The 17621-nt window shown below is 43.3% G+C and overlaps 1 protein-coding gene across 3 annotated transcripts; it reads left to right on the top strand.

Moving 5' to 3' along the window:
* Positions 1-10756: 10756 nt before the first annotated feature.
* Positions 10757-16625, top strand: COPS7A (COP9 signalosome subunit 7A). Of its 3 annotated transcripts, none has more exons than XM_086714211.1 (8): positions 10757-11004; positions 11457-11661; positions 13400-13475; positions 13935-14023; positions 14984-15186; positions 15792-15897; positions 16062-16213; positions 16381-16625. In XM_086714211.1, exons 2-8 carry the CDS (start codon positions 11500-11502, stop codon positions 16418-16420), a joined length of 828 nt encoding a protein of 275 aa, XP_086570337.1. In that variant the 5' UTR covers positions 10757-11004; positions 11457-11499; the 3' UTR covers positions 16421-16625. The 3 variants fall into 3 exon arrangements, with proteins under 3 accessions (XP_086570337.1, XP_025786105.1, XP_086570338.1); XM_025930320.2 differs by having other exon boundaries at positions 10758-11090; XM_086714212.1 differs by having other exon boundaries at positions 10820-10973.
* Positions 16626-17621: the final 996 nt, after the last annotated feature.

Below are 17621 nucleotides of genomic sequence, written 5' to 3'. Positions count from 1 at the left end.
CATCCTGGATACATCCTTTGTTAGTCATATATGTTATAAATACTTCTTTCTGTTCTGTGACCTGTCTTTTGGTGAACAGATGTTCTTGATTTTTTTTAATCATAGGCTTAAACATTCTTTTTAAAATATTTTTTATTCTAGAGAGAAAAAAAGAGAGAGAGAGGATGAGCAGGGGAGAGGGAACAGAACGAGAGAGAGAATCCCAACCAGGCTCCACACTCAGTTCAGAACCCAGCCAGGGCTTGATCCCACAATGTTGGGACCATGACCAGAGCCAAAATTAAGAGTTGGATACCCAGCTGACTGGGCCAGCCAGGTGCTCCTGTTCTTGGTTTTAATGTAGTAAAATTGATCAATCTTTTTCTTCATAGTTAGTGTATTTGAGTCTTAAGAAATACTTCCCTACTCCGAATTCATGAATATATTCTATATTATCTTCTGCAAGTTATTTATTTATTGATTTATTTATAGTTTACTTATTTATTGATGGGGAAGGATAGAGAGAGGGGGAGAGAGAGAATCCCAAAAAGGTTCTGCACTGTCAGTGTGGAGCCTGACACGGGGTTCAATCTCACAAACTGTGATATCAAGACCTCAGCTGAAATCAAATTTGGATGCTTAACTAACTGAGCCACCCAGGCACCTCCATTCTTTTGAATTTTCTACATATGCTATCACGTTTTAATATTTTCTGAAAATGGCAACAGCTTTGCTTCTTTTTTATCTCATCCTTTATCCTTTTTTCCCTTGTCTTAGTGCTGTGGTTAGGATCCCCATTACAAGACTGAATAGAATTAGTGATACCAGGGATTCCTTTATCAGATTAACAAGTTCTCTTTGAGTTTTCTAAAATACTTTTTAAAGTAGGCTTCACACCCAGCACAGAGCCCAGTGCTGGCCAAAGTCATGACCCTGAGATCAAGGCCTGAGTTGAGATCAAGAGTCAGATGTTTGTCGATACTACCCAAAGCAATCTACATATTCAATGCAATCCCTATCAAAATAACACCAACATTTTTCACAGAGCTAGAACAAACAATCCTAAAATTTGTACGGAATTAGAAAAGACCCCGGATAGCCAAAGCAATCCTGGAAAAGAAAACCAAAGCTGGAAGCATCACAATTCCGGACTTCAAGCTGTATTACAAAGCTATTATCATCAAGACTGTATGGTACTGGCACAAAAACAGACACTCAGATGAATGGAACAGAATAGAGAACCCAGAAATGGACCCAGAAACGTATAGCCAACTAATCTTTGGCAAAGCATGAAAGAATATCCAATGGAAGAAAAGACAGTCTCTTCAGCAAATGGTGTTGGGAAAACTAGACAGCAACATGCAGAAGAATGGACCTGGACCACTTTCTTACACCATACACAAAAATAAACTCAAAATAGATGAAAGACCTAAACATAAGACAGGAAGCCATCAAAATCCTAGAGGAGAAAATAGGCAAAAACCTCTTTGACCTTGGCTGCAGCAACTTCTTACTTGATATGTCTCTGGGGGCAAAGGAAACAAAAGCAAAAATGAACTATTGGGACTTCATCAAGATAAAAAGCTTCTGCACAGTGAAGGAAGCAACCAGCAAACCTAAAAGGCAACCTATGGAATGGGAGAAGATATTTGCAAATGACATATCAGATAAAGGGTTAGTATCCAAAATCTATAAAGATCTTATCAAACTCAACACCTAAAAAACAAATAATCCAGTGAAGAAATGGACAAAAGACATAAACAGACATTTTTCCAAAAAAGACATCCAGATGGCTAACAGACACTTAAAAAAATACTCAACATCACCCATCATCGGGGAAATACAAATCAAAACCACAGTGAGATACCACCTCACACCTGTCAGAATGGCTAAAATTAACAACTCAGGTAACAACAGATGTTGGCAAGGATGCAGAGAAAAAGAAACCCGTTTGCACTGCTGGTGGGAATGCAAACTGGTGCAGTCACTCTGGAAAATAGTCTGAAGATTCCTCAAAAAATTAAAAATAGAACTACGCTATGACCCGGTAATTGCACTACTAGGTATTTATTGAAAGGATGCAGGAGTGCTGTTTCGAAGGGCACATGGACCCCAATGTTTATAGCAGCGCTAATGACAATAGCCAAAGTATGGAAAGAGCCCAAATGTCCATCAACTGATGAATGGATAAAGAAGTTGTGGTATATATATACCATGGAATATTTCTCAGAGATTAAAAAAAAAAAAAGAATGAACCTTTGCCATTTGCAATAATGTGGATGGAACTAGAGTGAATTATGCTAAGCAAAATAAGTTAGAGGGAGACAAATATCATATGATTTCACTCACATGTGGAATTTAAGATACAAAACAGATGAACATAAGGGAAGGGAAGTAAAAATAATATAAAAACAGAGAAGGAGATAAACCATAAAAGACTCTTAAATACAGAGAACAAACTGAAGGTTGCTAGTGGTGGAGTTGGGTGGACTGATGGGATAAATGGTTGAGGGGCATTAAGGAGGACAATTGTTGGGATGAGCACTGGGTGTTATATGTAAGTGATGAATCACTAAATTCTACTCCTGAAATCATTATTATGTTATTATGTTATGTTATTATTATGATACATTATTATGTATCATTATGTTAACTAACTTGGATTAAAAAAAAAAAGTCTGACATTTAACTGACTGAGCCACCCAGGTGCCCCTCTAAAAAAATTTTTTTTATCAAAACTGCATGTTGATTTCATCACATGCTTTTTCTGTATTTATTGAGATGATTGTGTGATTTATTCCTTTAAGGTACTAATATGATGAATAGAATGAGTGTATTTTCTAATATTAAGCTACCCTTGAATTCTTGACATAAATTCAAGTTAGTCTTGGTGTATTATCTTTTAGCACATTGCTGGATTCAGTTTGCTAATGTTTTATTGAAGATTTTTGTGTCTCTGTTAATAAATGAAATTGGCCTATATAATTTTCCTTTCTAATATTGCCCTTTTCTGGTTTGGTTATGAAAGCAATTCTGGTCCCATATAATGAGTTGAGGAGAGTCCTTTCTTTTCCTATTTTCTGCAAAATTTATATAAGATTAATGTGATCTGCACTTTGGCAGTTTGGGGCTACTTGCCTGTATGATGTTGTTCTTAACTCTTTTTCTTTCACACCTCACATCTAATCTATTTGCAAATTCTCTTTATTCGAGCTTTAAATTAAATTCCAAATCCAACTACTTCTCACCTCCACTGCTACCACCCTCATCTAACCCACAGCCATCTCTCACTTGGGTAATTACTGTGGACTCCAGACTGGACTCATTGTTTCTGTCCATGCAGCCATCATACTAAAAAAGAAAATTTTTGAAAAGTGATCTCTACACCCAGTGTGGGGCTCAAGCTCATGACCCCGGGATCAAGAATCACACACTTCACTGACTGAGCCAGCCAGGTGCCCCACAGCCTTCCTATTTTAAATATATGGGCAAGAACCTGTTACTCATCTGCTCAAATCTTCCCCTGGCTGCTCATCTCACTCAGGGTAAGCACCAAAGTCCTTACAATGGTCCACAAGGCCTGATAAGAGCTAGTCACCTTGTTCTCTCTCTGACCTCATCCCCTAAGTCTCTCCCCTTGCTCACTCTGCTCTAACCACAGAGGCCCCCTTGATGTTCCTCAAACACATCAAGTATGTTCTCATCTCGAGCCTTTATATTTGTAGTTGGCTCTGCCTGGAATATCGTCCCCATAGAAATCCCCAGGACTTGCTCCTTTGTCTTCTTTTAACATCTCTGCTCCATTGTCACCTTATCGGAGAGGTCTTTTCTTACTACAATATATAAAATAGTGGGGCACCATCAACTCTTGATTTCGGCTCAGGTCATGATCTCATGGTCATGGGATCAAGCCCTTCGTCAGGCTCCACACTGAGTGTGGATCCTGCTTAAGATTCTGTCTCTCTCGGGGTACCTGGGTGGCTCAGTTGGTTAAGCGTCTGACTTCAGCTTAGGTCACCATCTCACAGTTTGTGGGTTCGAGCCCTGCATCGGGCTCTGTGCTGGCAGCTCACAGCCTGGAGCCTGCTTCAGATTCTGTGTCTCCCTCTCTCTCTGCCTTTCCCCCGCTCACACTCTGTCTCTCTCTCTCAAAAATAAATAAACATAAAAAATTAAAAAAAAAAAGATTCTCTCTCTCTCTCCTTCTGCCCCCCCCACTCACATGTGCACACTCTCTCTAAAATAAACAATTTAAAAATAAATAAATAAAATACCAAATGTCTCCTACATTCTCCCTACCCCTCTCCTTGCTTTATTTTTCTTCATAATATTTATTACCTCCTGACCATTAATGTACATATGTATGTACTACCTGAGTCTCAACACAAGAATGTAAATACCAAGAATGTAAATACCAAGGTATTTTATCTATATGCCTAGCAGCTAGAACAATGCCTGGCTATAAGAGGTGCTCAATGTATAACCTTTTGAATCAACGATGAATATATTATTATGTGTCTGACTCCTTGGTGTCAGTCAGCTTCTCTAGCTTTATTTCAGTGCATTTTGTTTTTCATCCTTAACATTAAAAACAGAGCACAGCCCCTCCCCCCATTGACCTTGTACATAACTGTCAGTAACAAGTGAATGCATGGTTACTTTGTAGGCTTTGCTTAAATTTCATTAGCTCCCATTTTCTTGTTGGAGATCTTTATTTTTCTGCCCTTATCCTCTTTCCTCATCTCTATTCCTTTGTTTTCTTTTTTTCTTAAGATTTTTAAAAAATGTTTATTTATTTTTGAGACAGAGAGAGATCAGGAGAGGGGCAGAGAGAGAGGGAGACAGAGGATCCAGAGCAGGCTCCATGCTGACAGCAGAGAGCCCAATGTGGGGCTTGAACCCACAAACCACGAGCTCATGACCTGAGTCAAAGTCAGATACTTAACTGAGTCACCCAGGCGCCCAAGGACTACATCTCAGATTATCTCTGTCTCTCTCTTCCCTCCTTCCTTTCTGCTTTTTCTTCTCTTTCTTCTCTTTCTTTCTTTATTTCTTTCTTTCTTTCTTTCTTTCTTGATTTTATTTTATTATTTTTTTCAATAATCTCCACACCCAACATAGGGCTCAAACTCACAACCCTGAGATCAAGAGTCACAGGCTCCACTAGCTAAGCCAGCCAGGCAACCCTTTTTCTTCTCTTTCTTAACACAGTGTCAAAATCAGACAAACTTGCATTTGGATCTCAGCTAATTATACTGACCTTCAATAAATTATTTAACTTCTGTGACCCTCAGTGTCCCCACAGGTTAACTAAGATATTGATATGCACCTCAAAGGGTTGTTGTAAAGATTGAATAACAACAGCAACAACACCCTACAGCTAACATCATACTTAGTGGTAAGAAACTAGAAGCTTTCTCATTAAGATCAAGTACAAGGCAAGGAAGTCCCTGCTCACCACTCCTCTTCAACATTGCACTGGAAATCCTTGCTAATGTAATAAGGAAATAAATAAATAAATAAATATTTTAAAAAATATAAAAGGTATACAGATTGGGAACAAAAACATAAAACTGTCTTTGTTTACAGAGGACATAATCATTTATGTAGGAAATCTGAAAAAATTGATTAAAAAATTCTCCTAAAAAAACCCCAAAACTCTCTTGGAACTAATAAGCAAGTATAGCAAGTTTTGGGGTCCCTGGCTGGCTCAGTGGGTGGAGTGTGTGGTTCTTGATCTCAGGGATGTAAGTTCGAGCCCCAAGTTGGGTGTAGAGATTACTTAAAAATAAAATAAAATCTTAAAAACAAACAAATAAACAAAAGAAAAACAGAAGTCAATTGCTTTCCTATATACCAACAATGAACAAGTGGAATTTGTAATTTAAAACAACAACATTCACATTAGCACGCCCAAAAGTGAAATACTTAGGTGTACATCTAACAAAATGTACATAAGATCTATGTGAGAAAAACTATAAAACTCTGATGAACAAAACTAAAGAAGAATTAAATAAATGGAAAGATAATCCATCTTTATGGATATGAAGAATCAGTATTATCAAAATATCAGTTCTTCTCATCTTGACCTATAGAGTCAATGCAATCCCAATCCCAGAAAGTTATCTTAAGGATATCAACAAACTGAGGCAAAAGGCCCAGAATAGCCTATACAATACTGAAGGGGAAAAACAAAGTTAGGAAACTGAAACTATCTGATTTCAGGGCTTACTATAAAACTATGGTAATCAAGGGGTACCTGGATGGCTCAGTTGGTTGGTTAAGTATCGACTTCAGCCCAGGTCACGATCTCGTGGTTTGTGGGATCACACCCTGCATTGGGCTCTGTGCTGACAGCTCGGAACCCGGAGCCTACTTTGGATTGTGTGTTTCCCTCTCTCTGCCCTTCTCAAGCTCTATCTCTCTCTCAAAAATAAATAAACATTAAAAAAATTTAAAGCTATAATAATCAAGACAGTGTAGTATTGGTGAAAAAATAGACAAATAGATCAGTGTACCAGAATAGAGAGCCCAGAAATAGACCTCTATAAATATAGTCAAGTAACCCTTGACAAAAAAAGCAGAAGCAATACAATGGATCAAAGATAATCTCTTCACTTTTGGTGACTGTGAAGATGGGGAGATCCTGGCCTGGCCAAGGATGTTGGATCTCATTGTACTCCTAACTCTTCGACCTTTGTCTGAAGTCCCTCAATAAAATGGTTTGATCCTCTCCCCTTAAAAAAAGATAATCTCTTCAACAAATGATGCTGGAACACTGTATTATTCACATGAAGAAAGAAAGAAAGAAAGAAAGAAAGAAAGAAAGAAAGAAAGAAAGAAAGAAAGAAAGAAAGAAAGAAAGAAAGAAATTTAGACACAAGAAATTTGGCAAAATTAACTCAAAATGGGTCACAGACCTAAATGCAAAATGCAAAACTATAAAACTCCTGGAAGATAACAGGAAAAACTTAGATGACCTTGAGTATGTTAATGCCTTTTTAGATACAACACCAATGACACAATCCATGAAAGAAATAATTATAAGCTGGACTTAATTAATATAAAAAAACTTCTGTTCTGCAATAGACCAACTAGAGAAGAGAATTAGAAGACAAGCCACAGACTGGTAGATAATATTTGCAAAAGACACAGCTGATAAAAGATTGGTAGCCAAAATATACAAAAAACTCAACAAACAAGAAGGGGAGCCCTGGGTGGCCCAGTTAAGCGCTCGACTCTTGGTTTCAGCTCAGGTCAGGATCTTATAGTTCGTAAGTTTGAGCCCTGTGTCAGGCTCTGTGTTGTCAGTGAGGAGCCTGCTTGGGATTCTCTCTGTCTCCTTCTCTCTGAACCACCTCCCTCTTTCTCAAAATAAATAAATAAACTTAAAAAAAAAAAAAAACTAAATTGGGGCCCCTGGGTGGCTCAGTTGGTTAAGCGTCTGACTTTGGCTCAGGTCATGATCTCGCCATTCATGAGTTCAAGCCCCATGTTGGTCTCTGTGCTGACAGTTCGGGGCCCAGATCCTGCTTAGGATTCTGTGTCTCCTTCTCTCTATGCCGCTCCCCCGCTTGTGCTCTGTCTCTCTCTCAAAAGTAAATAAACGTTAAAAAAAATTAAAAACAAACAAAAAAACCCCAAAAAACTCAATGAACAAGAAAACAAACAACCCAATTAAAAAATGGGCCAAAGACCTGGGGCTCCTGGGTGGTGCAGTCGGTTAAGCGTCCGACTTCAGCCAGGTCACGATCTCGCGGTCCATGAGTTCGAGCCCCGCGTCAGGCTCTGGGCTGATGGCTCAGAGCCTGGAGCCTGTTTCCGATTCTGTGTCTCCCTCTCTCTCTGCCCCTCCCCCGTTCATGCTCTGTCTCTCTCTGTCCCAAAAATAAATAAAAACGTTGAAAAAAAAATTTTTTAAAAAATGGGCCAAAGACCTTAACCGATACTTTATTAAAGACATCCAGAGGCAAGTAAGTATATGAAAGGATATTCCACATCATATGTCATCAGGGAAATGCAAATTAAAACAACAAGATACCACTACACATCTAGTAGAAGGGCCAAAATCTGGAACACTGACAATACCAAAGTTTGGCCAGCATGTGGAGCAAAAGAAACTTTCATGCATTGCTGATGAGTACAGCCATTTTGGAAGACAGACAGTTTGGTGGTTTCTTACAAAACTAAATATACTCTTACCATATGATCAAGTGATCATGCTCCTTGATGTTTACTCAAAGGAACAGAGAACTTTGTCTATACCAAAACCTGCACATAGATGTTTATAGCAGCCTTATTCATAATTGCCAAAACTTGGAACAGACAAGAAGTCTTTCGGTACGTAAATAGATAAACTGTAGTACATCCAGACAATGGAATACTAGTGGTGCTAAAAAGAAATGAGCTATTAAGCCATGAAAAGATAGGGAGGAATGTTAAAGTGCAAAAAGCCAATATGAGAAGGCCACATATGGTATGGTATGTTTTCCAATCTATGACCTTCCAGAAAAGGCAAAACTGTGGAGACAATGAAAAAAGATCAGTAGTTGCCAGGGGTCCAGGGTGGGGAGAGATGAACAGGTAGGGCACAGAGAATTTTTCAGGCAGTGAAAATACTCTGTATGATATTATAATTATGGGTATATGTCATTATTCATTATCCAAATCTACTGAATGTACACCACCAAGACTGAACCCTTAGATAAGCTGTGGACTTTGGATGATTATGATGTGGTCAATATAGATTCATCCTTGGTAAAAAAAAATATATATATATATACCATTTTGGTGAGTAATGTTGTTAATGGGGAGGTTAGGCATATGTGGGATCAGGACTTATGAGGAATCTTTGTACTTTACTCTCAATTTTATTGTAAACCTAAAGCTAAAAATAAAGTATTAAAATTTTTTTAAAAATTATTTTAAGTAGGCTCCATACCAACATGGGGTTTGAACTCACAATCCTGACATCAAGAGTCACACGCTCTACTAACTGAGCCAGCCAGGTGCCCCTAAAAAATAAAGTCTTGGAGTGACTGGGTGGCTCCAAGTTGGTTGAGTGTCCAACTCTTGATTTTGGCTGTGGTTATGATCCCAGGGTTGTGGGACAGAGTCCTATGTCAGGTTCTGTGCTGGACCCTGCTTGGGATTCTCTCTCTCTCTCTCTCTCTCTCTCTCTGCCCCTCTCCCCCACTCTCTAAAATTAAAAAAAAAAAAGTCTGAAAGTTGAACAAATAAGTAAAGACATGGCACATAATAGAACATATGTGGACTCTTGTTCTTTCCTCATATTTTTCTTTTTCCTTCCCTCTTTAAACAATTTTTTAGTGGCTTATTTACTTATTTTTTGAGACAGAGACAGACAGAGTGTGAGCAGGGTAGGGGCAGAGAGAGAGGGGCTCTGAGCCCGATGCAGGTCTTGAACCTATGAACCATAAGATCATGACTTGAGCCGAAATCGCATGCTTAACCGACTGAGCCACCTAGGTGCCCCTTTCCTTTCCTCTTTAAATTGGTAAGATTGGACTCCTTAATTCTTTGGTTCTTTCAAACTTTGGATATTTTGGTATGCTTTTGATTCCTTTTCCTCACTTTTGTGTCATCTCTTCCCTTATTTTCTTCTTCTCTTTCTCCTCTGCCTCTTCCTCCTCCTTTTTTGATCCTTTCTCTCTCCCTGCCCCTCATCTCCTTACTCTGGTTCTGCTTCTCATTTGCTATCGTAAACTAAGCCATGTGGACCATAAACTTTGAGTTTGAAGTCCCTTCAGCTCCAGCAGTCTAACAGTCCTGTGATACTCCCTTCATTTATGTTCTCTTCCCCCCCCCCCCCACTTTCTTCTCATTTCATTGCTTATAAATTGCTTAACTTCCCTGGGCCTCAGCTTTTCCATCTGGAAAATTGAAACAATAATAGATTGTTATCAATATCAAATGAATTAAGTAAAGCTCTTAGTTCAGCGCCTAACACAAAGGCCTCCGAGATGTCATTAACTTTGTTCTCATTTGACCTTCTGCAAGCAAGCCTGGTATGAAATTTAAACACTATAGAAATGTTAGTTGTTTATTATTTTCCCTAAAGTATCATGGTGACATGGAAGAATGGTCTCAGGCTTGAAGAAACCCGAGTTTCAGGCAAATCTCTAAATTCTTATGAGCCTCAGTTTCCTTATCTGTAAAATGAGAATAATAACAGATGCCTTCCTTCCACCGAGAGGTATTTCCTCTCTGAAGAATTAAAAGATGTAATGCACAGCAAAGCATCACTCTACCATGATAAACGGTGTCCTGGAGTCACACTAGGGATGCGGTATGAGGATTCAATGAGATAAGATAACTGACCAACAGTAAGCACTCAATACACGTTATCTATTATTACTTCCTTTACTTTTTCCACTTCTTTCCTCTTGCTTCTCAAAAAAAAAAAAAAAAAAAAAAAGTGGTTAAAATAGCCAGGTGATCGTTGCTGCTAAACTTCTATCATTGATTCTTGTCTCCTTCCTATCTCCTCCTCATTTCTTTTTCCCCGCAACCCCTCCCCCTTTCCCTTCTCCCTCTCTCTTTCCCGTTACAGCGTTCCTGTCCCTCAGACACAGTGTGCAGCCCCGGATCTCCAGCTTTCAGGCAGCTTAGATACTGACACCCAGTACCTGCTGGAGACCAGGGGTTCCCTCTACATTTAGCGTCTGGCGCTCGCTCAACAATAAAGTTTTATTGAAACAGGACAGGAAAAAAGGCGCCCGTCACTCTCCTCAACAGCCAATCAGAGAGTAGAATGACTGGCGCTCGCAGGAGCTTCAGCCGGCGGAAGGCAGGGGAGGGGCATGTCCCGCCCCAAACCGGTCTCTTAAGAGCGGAAGTACGACCCGGAAACCAGCCATAGAGTTTAGTGGCCAGAGCGACTCTGCAGGGAGGTGGCAGGAAAGGCTCAGAACAGCTGCCGGAGGTGACGGAGCAGCGGCCCCGCCCGGTGTGCTGGAACACGAAGCTTCCAGGTAGCGGCCGGCCCGCAGAGTCTGACCCAGGGTACGACTGGGCAGTCGGCGTGAGCGTACGGTCCCTGGGCGGCCTCTTTAAGGGAGGGGGCGGAGCCACGCGGAAGGATCCTGAGGGTGAGGTCACGTGGTTGGGGGCACTTGCGGGGCACCAAGGAAATTTGAGGGACTGTTATTGGGGTGTACACCATGTGACGCCCCTTCCCCCACTACATCCTGTGCCTAGGGGTTCAATGGGGTGCACGTGGTGGGGCTTGGGATTGGCCCAGGGATGGGGGAGGGGGCGTGGCAACCCTGTCTCAGTCAGGTTTCCATCAAAGTGGCCAATTGTAGGATTCCTAGATCCGAGTTTTAAACTACTCCACCTCTGTTTCCTCATTTGCAGAAGTGACTCAGTGCGTCTGCAATCCAGCCCCTGACCCCAGTGCTTCTCGTCCTCCCAGTGTTCAGGGACCTCCAGCTTCACATCCTCTTTCCTTGCAGCTCCAGATATCCTGAGCCCAGGTCCCCCCAGCTCAGTGCAGCCATGAGTGCCGAGGTGAAGGTGACAGGGCAGAACCAGGAGCAATTTCTGCTCCTGGCCAAGTCAGCCAAGGGGGCAGCGCTGGCCACACTCATCCACCAGGTGCTGGAGGCTCCTGGTGTCTACGTGTTTGGGGAACTGCTGGATATGCCTAATGTTAGAGAGGTGGGTTCCTGACCTGGATAGCCCACAGGGAGGCTTGGGTCTAAGTTTGAATTTGAGAATGGGTGGGCAGGACTCACTGGCAACCCCATAACCATTCAGTTGAATTAGAATATGATGATGATTAGTTAGCAGCTGGCATAAATAAGTAGGCAGGTAAACCTCTTAGTTCCCTTTGGTGATGAGTGATCTGTAAAACCCAGTATTTTTCATTTTTAAGCAAAAGAACATGTGGTTCAGAAAAGGAGACCTGATTCCAGCCTGTCTCCACCAATGTAGTAGCCCTTAATAAAATCATGTCACCTTGATCAGGTCATTTTTACTTTAGGACCTCAGTTTTTTCTTTTAAAATTGGAGCGGACACTGCCCTTCACTGTTAATTATAGAAATCAGGTGAGATTATGGGATGTATAAAGTCCAGTACAAATGGAAGGAACGAACGTGAAACTGACATGCCCTCCTCTCCCCACTTTGTCCCCTTTGCTAATTCACTTAAGTGAGGTAAATGTCTAGAAGTGTTAGAAGGTGTCTTTTCCCCAGAGATGTGTGGCAAGATGCTAGGAACAGAGCAGAGAGAACTATTCACACAGAAGAGGCAGGGTTAAGAGTTAAAGTCTAGAGTGGGTGGGTCACAAAGATGTTTGACATTAGCCCAAGTCCTGAGATGCTATGGCATTGGTATATGGGCAAACTGTGTTAAGTTTTTGAGGGCCAGTGATTGAGTCAATGGATTAAACCTTTTGGGACCACTCTGGTATGGAGAAAACTGCCTTTCTCTCCCTGCTTTCCTAGGCCGTGGAACTAAAGAGGGTCTATTAAGGTGAAGAAAAAGAAGTATTTATTGGGTGTTTGTTTATCTCTCTGCTGGTCATCTGGGAATACCAGAGAAATACAAGACACAGTGCAGACACAGTGCTTATTACTCTTCTAAAACTTATATTCCAGTTGCAGAGATAAGATAAATGGATATAGATGTGTAAATTATTTATTTAGCAAGTATTTATTGAGAGCCAAACACACGCATAGCTCTTCTAGAACTAAGTGGGATACCAGGGACTAGTAAGGGACCTAAGCGGGATACCAGGGACTGGTACTCTTACTGAAAAGAAGGATATTCTTAGGTAACAGCCTAAATTAAGTGCCAGTATGAGTGACCAGTGATAGGAGAGGAGATCTGGGTGCGCTGACCTGGGTGATGAAAGCCTCCTGGGTGCAGCAGGTCTGACACAGAGGCCACAAATTCCAGCACCTGCTGAGGCCATGCAGCTGTCGGAGATGAGTAAGGCTAATGCAGGAGTGTTGGGTGAATTAGGAAGGACAGCAGACTTCCTAAAGGATATTCAGATTCAGAAATATGAAACACACCCTAAGGACCAGAACACTGTGTGTGTGTGTGTGTGTGTGTGTGTGTGTGTGTGTGTGTGTGTGTGTGTACATGTACATGCATGTGCACGTGCTGCTGAACACTTGTTTTCAATTCAGAATTTAGGGTAGGAATTGAAGATGTATGGAGGAAGAGGGCCTGGTGAATTGGGAGAATAGTGTAAACAAAGGCCATGAGGTAGAAATGAGGCCTTCCCATAGGGAGAGTGATCAGAGAGGCAGAGAGGTCCTCTCCGTGAGCTGGGAGAGATGATGGGAGAGGGGCCAGATGGGGCCAGAAAGTAGAATTCAAAACAGGGTAAGGCTGGGAGGCTGGGGAGAGGCCCATCCTGTCACATCTTCCTTCCTATTCCTGCAGCTGGCTGAGAGTGACTTCGCTTCCACATTCCGGCTGCTCACAGTGTTTGCTTATGGGACATATGCTGATTACTTAGGTAACCGGAGAGCTAGAGCTCTGGCGTCGTGGAGGTGGGAGAAGGGCAATTTCTCTCTCTTTTTTTTTAAATGTTTATTTATTTTTGAGACCACGCACAAGCATCCTTGTGAGAGTGGGGGACGGGCAGAGAGAGAGAGACAGAGACAGAGCATCCAAGCAAGCTCTGAGCTGTCAGCGCGGAGCCCAGTGTGGGGCCTGAATTCACAAACTGTGAGGTCACGACCTGAGCTGAAGTCGGTTGCTTAATTGACTGAGCCACCCAGATGCCCCCAGAAGGGCAATTTCTGAAAGAACTTAGAAGGAATTGCTGGGATACCCTCCTGGGGTACATAGGTCAGGGTTAAGACTTGAATTGGCATGGAAAACTTAAAAAAAAAAAAAAAATGGCAAAGGAAGAGGCTAGGGCTTCCCACAAAAGCGTAATCCGAACTTCCTACACTTTCTCCTTTTTTTGTAGCTGAAGCCCGGAATCTTCCCCCACTCACAGAGGCTCAGAAGAATAAGCTTCGACACCTATCAGTTGTCACCCTGGCTGCCAAAGTCAAGGTGAGTAAGAGTCCTGCCCCCCACCCCCACCCCTGCCCCCAGTCCTGAGCCAAAGAGTTATATCCCTTCACAAAGGGCCTATTTGAAGGGAATTTGCACTCAGACAGCCTATGTCCACACAGTTGTTCTGCCTTCCCACCCCCACCCTGTTCCTCCAAGGTATCTAAACTCTACTGCCTGTAGCCTTTCAGCCTGAATATTATTCTCTTAGTTTTCTGTTTTGTTTCTGTTTTTCATTCAACACTTTTTGCCTTTTGGGTCAAAATAGCAACTGGGATGCCATTCTTTTGTTTAACAGTCACCCTCCCCGCTAGAGAAAGTCCCACACCAACAGCCTCAGCTTTCAGATCTGAGAACAAGACTCTCTTCTGGTGAAGTGCTAGGCTTCTGTTTGCTAGAAATATCTCTGCAGGTTCAGTTTTTTAAATACCCTCTCCCACCTGTCTACCTTCTCCCAATTATTATTTGATTCTCTTGTTGTTTCATGGTTTTACATAAATCACATGTCTCTCTGTCGTGAGATGCTCTTTGGAAGGAGTTGGAGTATAAATGATGCACAGTAACTCCAGATCCCTCCCACACCACATACTCCCGTTTTGTCAGGCTTATCTGGACCAAGGTCTGTGTGCTGTCCTGAGCTGTGGCCAGAGGAGTGACACCCAGGCAGATGTCACTTTCTTCCTCTGTGGCGTGGGAGGAATAAGGTCGAAGGGGAATATAAATCTTCTATTTTATTTCTGGCTATTCTTCTCAGGATGTTATTTTTCAGGTGGCAGTGCTTTTACTTATTTTGCTTTAGAACCAGCCTTTTAGAGGAAATCATTCAGGAATAGGAGCGGAGAGTAGGTAGGGGAGCCTGGGCAGGAGGGGAAAGAAGGGAAAAATCTTGGAAGCCCTTGTCTGTTTGCAGAACTGCGCAGATCCCAGCCCAACCAACCACCCCCCCGCCCCTGGCCCCAGTGTATCCCATATGCAGTGTTGCTGGAGGCCCTCGCCCTGCGCAATGTGCGGCAGCTGGAAGACCTTGTCATTGAAGCTGTGTATGCCGACGTTCTCCGCGGCTCCCTGGACCAGCGCAATCAGCGGCTAGAGGTTGACTACAGCATCGGGCGGGACATCCAGCGCCAGGACCTCAGTGCCATTGCTCGGACCCTGCAGGAGTGGTGAGACCCGTGTCCTGGCCCTGTTCCTTCTCTTCTCACTCCAAGAAAGGGGGAGGGCTTCTGAAGGAGGGAGGGCTGGGCTGGGCTGCAGCGGTGGAATCCCAGACGTTGAAGGGAAATGAGCTCATTCCTCCAAAGGCTTCTGAGGGCAGAAGGGAGCAGAGGAGGGCCTGGGAGGCAGGAGGCCAGAGGCAGTGTCCTTGGTACAGTAAGTGGGGGAAGGGAGGAGGAGCGATACTGTAACCTGCACTGTCTACAGGCCATGGGTCTCTTCCATTTCCGTTTTTCTCTTTCTGTTCTTGTCTAGCTTAAATTCATTAATATACCTTTTTTATTTTTATTTTTTTCTCCAACGTCTACCCAGTTTTGTTTTTAGTTCCTACTCGCATGTTACATGTTACTCCGGGCACTTCCTATACCTCTCGTATCTGACCTGAGTGTCTCTGTGGCTCCTGGGACTCTTGTTGCCGGTGGTTTCCAGGTGCCCTGGTGAGGGTTCCTTACTCGGACAAGGGTTTGGCTGCAGGATATCCTGAGTCTGTTTTTCACGAGTGCGTGATCACCGCTGCCTTCCACTGACACTTCTTCGTTCCTGATCCTCGCAGGTGTGTGGGCTGTGAGGTGGTGCTGTCAGGCATTGAGGAGCAGGTGAGCCGTGCCAACCAACACAAGGAGCAGCAGCTAGGCCTGAAGCAACAGATCGAGAGCGAGGTGAGCAGGCAGGGGATCAGGACGGACCCAGGCTCCTCCAGCCTGGGCCAGTCGTCCTGTGCAGGGGGGTTTGCACCGTGGCTGTAGCAGATAGACAAGACAGGCAGGGACTGTCAGATTCTGGAACTTCCCTCACTATCCCCCATTTCTTTTCATGCTGGCAGGTCGCCAACCTTAAAAAAACCATTAAAGTTACAACAGCAGCAGCCGCCGCGGCTACCTCTCAGGACCCTGAGCAACACCTGACTGAGCTGCGGGAACCTGCTCCTGGCACCAACCAGCGCCAGCCCAGCAAGAAAGCCTCAAAGGGCAAGGGGTGAGCCACTGTGGCAGGAACCACTTGCTTCTGGGGTGCCCTGCTTTTACTTTAGAGACCTAGCTGTCTTCAGCCCTTCAGTCATTTGCATGGGGGTAGGATATGGGGGGAGCCCTCAGGCGTTAGGGGATTCCCTGCAGCCTTTTTCTCTCTCTTCCCCTTGACAGGCTCCGAGGGAGCGCCAAGATTTGGTCCAAGTCGAACTGAAAGGACTGTCATTTCTTCCCTGGGGATGTGGGGTCCCAGCTTCCTGCCTGTCCCTTAGGAGTCCTCAGAGAGCCTTCCTGTGCCCCTGGCCAGCTGATAATCCTAGGTTCATGACCCTTAACCTCCCTCTCCTCTCTGTGACCCCCAAGCATATATCACACCTTCTCTAGGGAGGAGGCAAGTACAAGTCATGATTTTGTTGGTACTTTTGCTTTATGTGGCTTTCTTATGTGTCTCATTGTCTCCTTCCACCTCCCTGCTGTACTCTCCCCCTATTTCTTTAATGGGGGGGGGCAGCAACATCTTTCCCTGTTTGTTATATATCATTGAGTAGGTGGGGCTGCTTCTCCAGCATAACCCACATGTGTTTCTTCTCGTACCTCTCCACCCCTGCATGCTTAATGCCCAGTTTGTACTCCTTACCCCCAGCCTATTTGGGCAGCATCTGAAGAGCCATAGGGCTCCCACCTTTATTCCCACCCGGAGAATTCTGGGAGCCAGTCTGCCATTCTAGGAGTCACTGGACCCTTTCATCCTAGAATCCTGTCACACTACAGTTTTTTCCTTTCCTCTCTCCTCCGCTTGGGTCCTGGGAATGCTGCTGCTTCAATGACCCCAGAGCCTAAGAAGGGCAGCTGTCTCTTGAGATCTTGAGAGATGGTTCTTTCTTAGCCCTGGCTATCTTGGAAAGCCTGATGGCAATCCTGGAAGGATTTATACTTCCTTTTGTGAGTTTGGTGGGGAAGGGAAGGGGATATAGATTGTATAAAAAAAAAAAAAAAGTATATATACATATATCTATATATAACATGAAACAGAAATAAATCTATGAGAAGTCTATCTACAAACATGCCCTGAAATGGGTATCTTCTGTCTTTGGTATTCATGGTTGGGAAGAAGGTTCATTGTCAGTCCCCTCTAAAGCAAAGTACTGGAAGAAGAAGAGAACCAGATACTATGTGCTGAGTCCTGGCCTAGGAGCCGAGAGTCCTAGATCTTGAGTTGTATGACGGGACAAATTGCTCAGTAACCCAGCACTCAGTCAGGAGCAGTTGGATACTTAGCACCAACATGTGATAAGTGCTGGAGATGCAAAATGACGGTCACTGCCCCTTCTTTCAAGGAGCTTGAGTTCAGCCTGTTGCCTTCCTTCTTATAGACTTATACAGGGGGGAGTTGATAATAACCTTCAGGTTTTGCA

This window comes from Puma concolor, chromosome B4 (genome assembly GCF_028749965.1).
Source record: "Puma concolor isolate L17-30 chromosome B4, mPumCon1.1.hap2, whole genome shotgun sequence".
Taxonomy (NCBI): Eukaryota; Metazoa; Chordata; class Mammalia; order Carnivora; family Felidae; genus Puma; species Puma concolor.
Note: the sequence above shows the minus strand (reverse complement) of the source record. Positions and strands in the feature narration are given on the sequence as shown.

Coding starts and splice junctions, on each gene's coding strand:
- COPS7A (XM_086714211.1), top strand. CDS start 11,500: ATGAGTGCCGAGGTGAAGGTGACAGGGCAGAACCAGGAGCAATTTCTG. Junction 14,024..14,983: donor CCCTGGCTGCCAAAGTCAAG/GTGAGTAAGAGT, acceptor CCCTGGCCCCAG/TGTATCCCATATGCAGTGTT. Junction 15,187..15,791: donor GCTCGGACCCTGCAGGAGTG/GTGAGACCCGTG, acceptor TGATCCTCGCAG/GTGTGTGGGCTGTGAGGTGG.